We start from the raw sequence: 12027 nt of genomic DNA, 5'->3' as shown, positions 1-12027 counted from the left end.
GCATCGGATCTCTGCAGCTCCGCTGCTATTGTCCACCAATTGCCCTCACTGTTAGCCGCCTTGCAGGGACCCATCTCCGGGGCCCCAATGCAGCCGCTTCGGCTTTACATACGGGCAGTGTTAGCCTTAGCCTGCGGCTAACACTACCCGGTATTAAAGAGAAATAAATATTCACTCCTCTCCACGCCTATGAGGGCGTGGGGAAGCGAGAATATTAATTTCTCTTTAGCAGCGGGGACAGGCTCCTGTTTCCAACTGCTGCTTCGCTGGCATTGGGCAGGCCCCTCTGATGGGCGGGCCCCATAGCAGTTGGGTGTGCTGCTATTAGCGACATGCCACTGGCTGGGGGCCCCTGGAGCAGCGGGGGCCCCAGGCAGCTGCCGCCCTGTATGCCAGCTGGTGTAAGTGCCTGGGCCCACCGGAGAATCCTCCAGTTCCACGATGGACCAGTCCGACCCTGCTTACATTAGTTTAAAATAAAGTTACATGTTCTTGCCTATTTTCACTTTCTATTTCATAGTTTGCAAGCTATAGATTTCATTTTTATCTCATCTCTTTATGGCAGCAACCTGAGTGAAATGGAAAGCAGACTGCCAAAGTCAAAGTTGATTTTGCTCTGCAAAAATGAATCCATTTTGAAGTGGATGTGCAACTGTGACCACGTGATGTATCAAGCTCTGGTGGAGATCCTCATTCCCGATGTCCTAAGACCAATTCCTAGTAAGTGTTACAGAATGTGAGCAGTGATCGCAATCCCATATATAGTATATTGGATACACTTTGAAAGAGGAATCAAACCAAGAATGATCTTTTGATATGTCATTAGTACATATACTAGCATCACATCCATGGAAGTCTCCTACTTAAAAAAAAAACAAAAAAAAAAAAACAACACATTGAAGGCTATATTCACACATTGCCTTTTTGCTTCTTTTTTGCAGCCCAAACCTGATCTCTTGGTAGTAAAAAAAAGCTGCATACAAAAAGCAGTGTTTACTGACTTTTTTGCTGCGTTTCTTGCTGCTTTTTTGTTGCATTTTTCAGGATCCAAAAGTTCAGCTTTGCTTCTACCATACAAAGCATGAACAGTGCAAGGTGTTAGGCCACCAATGCAAGACATATTTGAAAACATAAAACATTTTTAGTAAAAAAGAGCAATTTGATGAAATTATTTAGTGGAAAAGATTTTTATGTCTGAAAAAAAAGAGACTTTTTTTAATAGAAAAGTTAATGAAAAAATACACAATTCCAAATGTAAAAACAGCGGGCAGTGTTAGCTTTAGCTAACTGTTAGGCATAGTTTACTTAATACATTGGCTGAGCATTGAGATGGCCAGGCACTGTACTTTAACCCCTTAATGACCAGTGGTATTTTGGTTTTGCATTTTCATTTTTTGCTCCCCTTCTTCCCAGAGCCATAACTTTTTTATTTTTTGTCAAAATAGCCATGTGAGGGCTTGTTCTTTACGGGATGAGTTGTACTTTTTAACTGCACAATTGGTTTTAACATATCTTGTACTGGAGCACGGGAAATAAATTCCAAGTGCTGTGAAATTGCAAAAAAGTGCAATCCCACAGTTGTTTTTTGAAATTTTTTTTTACCATGTTCACTAAATGCTAAAACTGACCTGCTATTATGATTCTCCAGGTCATTACGAGTTCATTGACACCAAATATGTATAGGTTCTTTTTTATTTAAGTGGTGAAAAAAATCCAAAATATATAAAAAAAAACTGCACCATATTCCGATACCTGTAGCGTCTCCATTTTTTGTGATCTCGGTTGGGTGCTCTGTGCCTGGTTATCATTTGTTCCTTCAGGTGTTCCTGGCCGCTCTTAGTCTCTGTGTAGTTCGTTTTCCCTCTGACTTTGGGTTTATCCTGTCTTTCTTGTATCCTGCTAGCCTCTGCTTTCCCTCAGTTCCTCTGCCAGTCCCTGCACTGCTGCAGTTTACCCACCAGTCCTGTGTCCCTGCAGTACTCACCTATCCTGTGGTCCTACTATCTCCCCCTCTTCTTGGTCTTCTCCCGTCCTGGTCCTCCAGCTTCCGTGGCGATAGTCCCTCGCGGGCCTGCCCCTAACTCTCCCTGTATAGGGGGCGGTCTATCTGGTCAGCTCGTACGTGAGGGGTTCGTCGTCGCGGTCTAGAGGGTCCACTTTCCGTTTTCCTTCTTTGTATCGTCACACTCACAATAGGACTGCACTCGGATGACATCTGAGTGCAGCCTGATTCTTACAGCATAACAGTATAACCAGGCCATGGACCCCGCTGGTGTCTCTGCCACTCAAAAGGAGTTACTTTTTTTGCGGGAGAACCAGACTAGAATCATGTCCTTTCTCAAGAACATGGAGTCTCGTCTCGCGACGTTACAGTCTACCGACCCTGGTAACGCTACTCAGTTGGTGGCTCTTCAGCAAGATTCTTACAGCATAACAAATACAGATTTGTTCACCCATAATTTTCTGTGAATGTTCTTCAAAATGGTATTCCAGCCTAAACAAGTTATCACCTATTCTTTGAGCAGGTGATAACTGATAGATCAGTGTATATCCCACTGCTCCCGTGGACAGGAGACAACTTATTCAGACTAGAATAACCCTTTAAGGACCTCATTTTCTCACAATACTAATTTAATATATAATTACATCACGTTAGCAAAATTCTTTACAGACTGCAATACCCATCACAACCACTAGGTGGCCACACATAGGCTAATCACATAGATATCTCAAAAAATATTGACAAAACCATCTTTTTTTTACTTTACTACATTACTCCTCTATGTTGAGCTAAGAGGAATGTAAATAAGGACACGTCTGTATTCTTCAATGTACTTACGCCAAAAACCGGAGTAAATACATTGCTGAATCTTTGCTATTGAAATTGCTAATGGGCATCTTATTCAAATGAAATATATATAGTGTTAAGTCTGGCAAGAAAATAAACTGTCAGTCGGATTTATTGAAGTGGCTTTTCTGTACTCCAGCCTTTCGTGAGTCCAGCATGGTGGTGTTGTAAGCGCATGCAATAGCTTCAATCTGCCAGGCAATGTGCATTTCTAGTATGCGTCACTCACGACCCAGTCATAATCCACACATGATAGAACATCATTGGCACCATAACTCCTGACCTTGATTATTTTATAATATGCCTATTTCTTAATTCTCTGAGGTGTAGGTATAAACCACCACTCTCAAGTCTGCCTGAGCTGGCACCGTAGCTGGCACAGATTCACCTGCCAACACTCCTACATAATGCATGGTCAGCATGCGCTAATCACGCACTTTTATGTTGCTAAAAACATGTCCACCATCCATGTCTTACGTAGGTAATCTTACAAATGGGGATTACTGATAATCTCCTTTTTCTCTCCATGATTGTAGTATTTGTGCTTACAGCTTACTGGTTATAATATTTTGTCCTTCCAGTCATTATTTTGCCGCAGCCCGTGTCTGTATTCTGCCCATGAGCCAAGCAGCAGGAATTTGAAAGTCAATGTGATTTTCTGAAGAGCAGTAATCCCAAAGAACCTTGTGGCAAACAAAGCTGCTTTGAATTGATGTGCATGTCTGCGTTGCGCAGGACTTATTACATGCTATATAGCAAGGAACAATTTAACGCCTACGGCTTTCCACTACATGAAGACTTATGACCTTCGCCTGCTTATTTTAAAAAGAAAAGCGGTGCTGGCTAAATGCTCACCGACCTATTCTTTTTCAAAGCTTCTACAGTTCATGCCAATATGGTAAAATGTACTTAAGAAAAAACGCAGAAAGAAATGTACGTACAGTGTTGTAAATGACACAAGTCTAAGAAAAAAAGATCTGGCACCTCTTCAGCCATGTCGGCATTCCCCATAATAAAACAATTCTGGATCATCTTTTCTTTGATTTCTTTGTTATGGTGTTCCTCTTGTATACCTATTGGAAACCTATGAATTAATTAAATACCGGCTGAGTTGGGGGTGACATTAGCCCAACAGTTAATACAGTATCACCCATTTCACAAGAGGAATGGTAAAATCTATTTTTCAATGTATTCATACACTTCCAGTAAGAATAACGGGAATGGGCCATTTTTTATATCCAGCCATGGCCCAGCCATCTAGAGGTTATGAAAATTTGGTTTGGATAAATGTATCCCTGTGTGTGCTGCGGCTGTTCCCCATTAGACTGAGTATTTTGAGCGCTCATCAAGAATGTCACTGTACACCATGGTGACAAAATAACATTCCACCAATACTGACGGTTTATTGTACATACATGATTTTATAATTGCATAGAGAAAGGGGTGGTTAGGGGAGGTTAGTTAATTACCATATTGTTGGGCTTCAATGTTATTGGTTGTCTGAATACATGAAAGATTCTGGTTAAGGCATAACAACAAGCTGATTTAGCACTTCATAAGTAGCTGTCGTCTTTTTCCTGCTATTCAGCAAAAATCTAGACATCATCTAAGACATCTGGTGTTGGTTCCTGTTTTGGTGTCTGGAAACGCCAAGGAACTGTCTGGTCTGAGCAGGTCTGGCTCATGGGGTCAAGTTATGCAACTGATTATAGTGTATATATTAGCTGTGAGTATATATGAGTTTATATGCAAGTGAGATCTATATGAAATATATATATATATATATATATATATATATATATATATATATATATATATATATATATATTTCCATCACATAGAATCATAGAATGTTTGAGTGGGACAAGACCTCCCGGGTCCTCAATGCAGGATTCACTAAATCATCTCAGACAGATGCCTGTCCAACTTCTGTTTGAAGACTTCCATTGAAGGAGAACTCACCACCTCTTGTGGCAGCCTGTTCCACTCATTGATCACCCTCACTGTCAAAAAGTTTTTTCTCTAATATCTAACCTGTATCTTCTCCATTTCAGTTTCATCCCATTGCTTCTCATGTTTCCATGCGCAAATAAGAATGAGGATTATCACTCAAAACTTTGACATCCCGTCAGATATTGACAGCTATTAAGTCACCTTTTAGCCTTCTTTTTTAAAAGCTAAACATTCCCAGCCCCTTTAACCGTTCCTCGTAGGACATAGTTTGTAGTTCGATCACCATCCTGGTAGTTCTTCTCTGAACTTGCTCCAGTTTTTCAATTACTTAATTACTTTTTAAAATGTGGTGCCCAGAACTGGACACAGTATTCCAGATGAGACCTGACCAAGGAGGAGTAGAGGGGGATAATTACTTCATGTGATGTAGATTATATGCTTCTCTTAATACATCCTAGAACTGTGTTTGCCCTTTTTGCTGCTGCATCACATTGCTGACTCATGTGCACTCTGGGATCTATTAGTATACAGAAGTCATTTTCACACATGCTGTTGCTTAGTTCTAGTTCTCCCGTTATGTAGATGTAATTTTCGTTTTTATTGCCCAGTTGTAGAATCTTGCATTTCACCCTGTTAAATATAATTCTATTAGTCTCTGCCTTTGTTCAAGCTTATCTAGATACTTCTGAATCCTTTTGTCTTCTCCAGTGTTAGCTATTCCTCCTAGCTTTGCATTGTCTTCAAATTTGATTAGTTTACCTTCAATACCCGTACCTAGATCATTTATAAAAATGTTGAACAACACTGGGGCCAGGACAGAGGCTTGTGGCAACCCACTTGAAACACTCTTCCAATTTTATGTTCATCCATTTACCACTCTTTGAATATGATCACTGAGACAGTTATGAATCTACCTAATCATAGCCTTTTCAATCACAAACTTGGTAATTTTTTCAATAAGGATAGTATGACATACTTTATCAAATGCTTTGCTGAAGTCGACATATACGATGTCTATCGCATTTCCCCGATCCACTCAGTCAGTGATTCCATCATAGAAGGAAATTAGATTAGTCTGGCATGACTAGTTTGCTACAAACCCTCTGGTTAATTACTGTATTCTTATCCAGGTGCTTACATGCATGCTGTTTAATAATTTGTTGAAAGATCTTTCCTGGTATAGAAATAAGGCTCACTGGCCAGTAAATTCCTGGCTTTATCTTCTTTCCTTTTTTGAAGATAGGGACAACATTTGCCCTTCTCCAACCTTCTGGGACTTCTCCTGTTCTCCATGATTTTTCAAAGATTCTCGTTAGTGGTTCTGCAATTTCCTCTGCTATCTCTTTCAGTACCATAGGATGTAATTCATCTGGACCAGGAGATTTAAGTTCATGCAAATTAGCTAAGTGTTCCCTCGCCATCTCTCTGTTTATAGATAGTGTGGATTCTTTTATTCCTTCGATAGTACAGTGAACATCAGTTGATGTTACATTTGCTTTCTTATCAACATCATTTTTGACAACTTTACCCTTTTAATCCTGTAAAAATCCTTTAGCATCTTTGGCTTTTCTTTTGCTTTTGACATACCCCCAAAATCCTTTTTTATTGCTTTTGGTCTCCCTTGCAAGCGTCACTTCATTACTGGATTTAGCTGTTCTAACACTTGCCCTGCTTTCCCTGCAGATAGCATTATATTCTTCTTTAGATATCCCCACCTCTTTCCATTTGATATACATTTCTTTTTTCTTTTTTAGCAATTGTTTAAGTTCTGTGTTCATCATCCTAGTCTCTTTAAATGCTTCCACTTATTCCTTCTTTTCTGGATTGTTACTGATTGTGCAGTGAGAATTTAATTCAGCTAAATCTCCCATCCTTCTTGGACATTTCTGTCCTTTAGAACATACAGCCATTGGACCTTTCCTACCCTCTTTCTGAGTTTATTACAATCTGCCTTTCTGAAGTCCAACCTTAAAGTCTGAGTCCTCACAGGTGTTCCTCCTTTTGTAATCCAAAATTCGAGGATTACATGATCGCTACCTTTACTTCCTCAACCATTTCCTCCCTGTTGGTAAGAATTAGGTCTAAGATGGCAAATTCTAATTGGTCCAGTGAATTTTCTGGACCCATTACTTTTGCTTGAGAGGGTATCCCAACAAATATCTGGATAATTAAAATCCCCCATGATCACTGAGTCATCCTTTTTTCTGATGTAAAAATAGTTCATCCATATCTTCAGTCTATCCAGGTGGCCTGTAGTAAACACCTACAATAGTGTACTTTCCGTTCTTCTCTCCTTGTATTCTGGTCCGTCAACAGTCAGTCATTAGTCCATAAAACCTTTGAAAATCTGTCTTAAGTAGTGTTGAGCATTCCGATACCGCAAGTATCGGGTATCGGCCGATATTTGCTGTATCGGAATTCCGATACCGAGATCTGATACTTTTGTGGTATCGGGAATCGGAAGTTACCAGTGTATGGTTCCCAGGGTCTGAAGGAGAGGAAACTCTCCTTCAGGCCCTGGGATCCATATCCATGTAAAAAATAAAGAATTAAAATAAAAAATAGGGATATACTCACCCTCTGACGCGCCCTGGTAGTAACCGGCAGCCTTCTCTGCTTAAAATGCGCGCGTTTACTGCCTTCCGTGACGTCACGGCTTCTGATTGGTCGCGTGCCGCCCATGTGACCGCAACGCGACCAATCACAACAAGCCGTGACGTAATTTTCAGGTCCTGAATGCCGAATTCTAGGCATTCAGGACCTGAAAATTACGTCACGGCTTCTGATTGGTCGCGTGCCGCCCATGTGACCGCGACGCGACCAATCACAACAAGCCGTGACGTAATTTTCAGGTCCTGAAGGCTTCTGATTGGTCGCGTGCCGCCCATGTGACCGCGACGCGACCAATCACAACAAGCCGTGACGTAATTTTCAGGTCCTGAAGGCATTCAGGACCTGAAAATTACGTCACGGCTTGTTGTGATTGGTCGCGTCGCGGTCACATGGGCGGCACGCGACCAATCAGAAGCCGTGACATCACGGAAGGCAGTAAACGCGCGCATTTTAAGCAAAGAAGGCTGCTGGTTCCCTCGATAAGGTGCAGGCTGCGTCGGAGAGGTGAGTATATCAATATTTTTTATTTTAATTCTTTATTTTACACATTAATATGGATCCCAGGGCCTGAAGGAGAGTTTCCTCTCCTTCAGACCCTGGGAACCATCAGGGATACCGTCTGATACTTGAGTCCCATTGACTTGTATTGGTATCGGGTATCGGTATCGGATTAGATCCGATACTTTGCCAGTGTCGGCCGATACTTTCCGATACCGATACTTTCAAGTATCGGACGGTATCGCTCAACACTAGTCTTAAGATATATTTTGGCCCGCCCAGTCTTGATGTTTCACCTTCTGTGTCTGGTTCAGTGGTGGTCAGGTGTCAGCCTTCCTTGCCTTGGCCATGTTTCTGAGCACTGAACGCCTTGTACTTCTAGGCTCTCCAGGGAGGTTGCAGTTCTGCAATGTGTCAATACTGGAGGATAATAGGTTCCTGGTCACTTGATGCTCCATTCTTTTCAAATTTTTGGCAATTAATGTGCATCTTTTTTTCTCAACACCTTCTTTGCAACCCTATTGACTATTTTCAACAAAACTTTTGATGGTTATGTGATCTTAGCAATTTCAAGATTGCTACAGCCCTCTGTAAGACTTGTAGCAATTTTTGACTTTTCAAAGTTAGATTAATCTCTTTTTGGCCTATTTTGTCTGTACCTAATAATTCTGCACACCTTGATAAAGGCTGTTAATATCCTTATGCCATATTCTCCCTCATTACACAAATACACATCACCATCCAATAAGCATTCAAGTTTATACAGCTTGCATTTGGGAATATGTGCATAAAAATTATGATACAGTCAATGTACTCACTAGCTTAATAATTTTGCACACAGTGTAAATTCGCTGTGTATTTGGAGTGTGGGAGGAAACTGGAGTACCCGTAGGAAAGCCATTCAAATAAGGGAAGAACATATAAACTCCTTGCAGATTTGAGCCAAGGACCCGAAAACTGCAAGACTAGAGTGATAACCACTGAGTAAAGTCAGCCCTTGAAAATCAGTTTAAAACTTAACATTTAATATATATACCTAAAAAAGACATAAATAGACATTCAACATAAAGTGCTCGTGATTATCAGTGCACTAGATAAAAAATGTCACCCAATATGCTGTATGCTGGCCCTCGGATTTTTTTCTCCCCTATCACGGGACCCGACCATGGGTGGAAAGGACATAAAAACCAAGAATCAATGAAAGGGGGGAGGAGGGGGCTATGGGGTCCTGTTTACCCTGTCGTGCCCTCTGCAGTCAACTCCCGCCCAGAATTTGAATTCCCTTTTCTCTGAACAATTACGTTTTAATCTTAGGTACTGTACTATATATTGAATCTAGAACGCATGCGCAGCGGTAAACCGGCGCCGACTAGGACCTGTGATCACATGGTCACCTGGCCGGCACGGCCGCTATTGCATCTGCGCGGACTTCAGCAGATATTAAAGAATACATTTATGAGACGTTTTAAAAGAAAGTAAAAATAGAGGGAACATCAATGCCCATAATAGAAGTAAGAAAGAGAAGGGGTATGAAAGTAATACAGTAACATAAGGATGTATAGAAAGAAAGAAACACTTTCACTCCTGGAACTAAGGAGGAAATGATGTCAGACGCTGAACCACAGCACCATCCTCCATCTGACCTCCCCAGTCTATTTAATGGCAGGTTACACGAAACAGGTGAGAGACCACTTTTTTCCTCACATACAGGATTTTGGCATATAGAGAGGTCATGTCCTGCCACTGCAGGTGACCTCGTTTGTTATTTCTAAGCCTGGAGAAACTTCCCCTGATGAACCCCCTAAACGGGAGGGGAAACGCGTAGGGAAGATACATCTTTTAAGGGAGGCTATACTTGATCATGGGCACCAAAAAACAGGCTCACACTTGGGTACTGCCCTTGTAAGGGCGGGAGTTGACTGCAGAGGGCACGACAGGGTAAACAGGACCCCATAGCCCCCTCCTCCCCCCCTTTCATTGATTCTTGGTCTTTATGTCCTTTCCACCCATGGTCGGGTCCCGTGATAGGGGAGAAAAAAATCCGAGGGCCAGCATACAGCATATTGGGTGACATTTTTTATCTAGTGCACTGATAATCACGAGCACTTTATGTTGAATGTCTATTTATGTCTTTTTTAGGTATATATATTAAATGTTAAGTTTTAAACTGATTTTCAAGGGCTGACTTTGCTGCATTTAATCTATATAATTGGAGTCAGAGAGACTCAGGATAGAATTTTTGGGTACTTGTATTGCTAATATTCTGATAACCACTGAGCCAACATTCTGCCCAGTTCCTCAGTTCAAATCACACCAAAGACAGCATCTGCAAGAAGATTGTATGTTCTCCCTGTGTTTGTGTGGGTTTCCTCCGGGTACTCCTGTTTCCTCTTACCCAAAGACATATTGGTAGGGAACAATGATGGGAACAGTGATGATGATGTCTGTGAAGATCTTCAGAATATTATGGCGCCAAGCAAAGCATAATAAATAAATAAGAAAATATGTTATAGAATTGTTGTCTAACGGGGCAATACATGTATTTGCCAAAACAGACATGTTACAAAGTACTCTTTGACGCATCATTAAAAAATCGTTGCTCTTTAACTGCAGACGGCACAACAATATGAAACTTTGCAATGATATTTTAGAACCTTATTGCAAAATAAGTATCTGCACAGAGTTCCTACAGCTGCTGAAGCAGGGAGATGTCCGTCAGACACAGCCAGACTCCCCATAAAGAATGCAGAGATGGTTTGATATAATCTTTGCCTTTCAGCTCTGAACAAGTACAATGTATACTATGTAGGGCAGGCTGCCAGCACTTACTCCTCCATTTACATCAACTAGAAACATTTTAGACCTTTTAAAACCCTCTGTATGAAAAACATGGTTGGTCATGAATGGAGGAAATTGTCCCTGTCTTGAACTTTGTTAAAAGGGAGTCTCAAGCTGTAACTCAGGCCTCCTTCACACATCTGTGTTTCCAGTATGTGTGGTATCCGTTTTTTCACGGATATTCATTAAAACCTGTGTGGCTATGCACATGTCGGTGTTTTTACATGGACCGTGTATCTGTGCAAAATACATAGAGACATGTCAGTTTTTTTTCCTGCACCACGGATGACAAGGGCTAATGAAAGTTTATGGATCCGTGATACCGGTTTTTCGCATACTTGTTTTTTACAGACTTGTGAAGGAGACCTCATAAAGAGCAATCACTGTATAATGAAAAAAAATGCAATGTAATTTATTTTAGCCCTGATTCATTATTTGCAGCATTTTTTAAGTCATTTTTTTGTCTTGTGTTTTTACACTGTCAGATTGTTCACAAAATTCATCAAAATGACGTTAGATGAACTAGCGCAAATTCAAACAGGCTCTTTTGCCTCATTTGTATATTTTTTTTTTTTTAGTAAAATGTAGCACAACATCTAAAATGTCACTTTGTAAATCATTCTCTGCACAAAAAAAACTAATTAAACAGTTTGTGTACTCCACTATTGTATTGGAGTACAAATAATGAAAACCACATCCACATGTGACGAGGACTGAAAACACTAGATTAAAAATGGCACAAAGGACACAATCAATTTGCTGCAAATAAAAAATGTTTAAAAGTTAAACTTTTACTCAATGCGTAAAAATAATCATCGTTTATGCCACAAAAGTGGTTCAAATTATGACAATAATGTATACCAGCCCCTACCTGTCGTACATATCTTGGGATGGCGCATGACAGTTGAAAGATGCTCCAAATTCTTTAAAGAGGTTCACACCTCTTAATGAATTTGCCAACTCTTACACAAGCACTTGATTCATTAAGACTGGCAAAGGAAACGTAATATTAAATGAATTGGGGATTTTGTGTTTTATTCCCTCACCATTTTTAAGATCTCTTCTTTTAATAATTCAGCGTATGTAATCCTATATGAGCTGACTACATCACCTGCGCAAATCTCTATTTTACTGCAATGTATGGAAGCAACATATATCAGACTGTAGTAAAATTTTAGTTGTGAGCAGCATTAGTTCTGTACTGGCTCATTTTGTTATCGGTTTGCTCCCATACCAAGGGCGTCTGCTGCATCTTGTAATGCATTAGTTTTGAGAAA

At 40.5% G+C, this 12027-nt stretch overlaps 1 protein-coding gene across 6 annotated transcripts in view; it reads left to right on the top strand.

The window, feature by feature from the left end:
* Nucleotides 1–12027, top strand: part of RFX3 (regulatory factor X3) — a 397177-nt gene that overhangs the window by 371856 nt on the left and 13294 nt on the right. For all 6 annotated transcript variants that reach the window (XM_077249136.1, XM_077249135.1, XM_077249132.1 and 3 more), the window contains one exon: nucleotides 566–720. In XM_077249136.1, coding sequence (XP_077105251.1) covers nucleotides 566–720 — 155 coding nt within the window. The remainder of the gene's footprint in view (nucleotides 1–565; nucleotides 721–12027) is intronic.

Source organism: Ranitomeya variabilis, chromosome 1 (genome assembly GCF_051348905.1).
Source record: "Ranitomeya variabilis isolate aRanVar5 chromosome 1, aRanVar5.hap1, whole genome shotgun sequence".
Classification (NCBI taxonomy): Eukaryota; Metazoa; Chordata; class Amphibia; order Anura; family Dendrobatidae; genus Ranitomeya; species Ranitomeya variabilis.
Note: the sequence above shows the minus strand (reverse complement) of the source record. Positions and strands in the feature narration are given on the sequence as shown.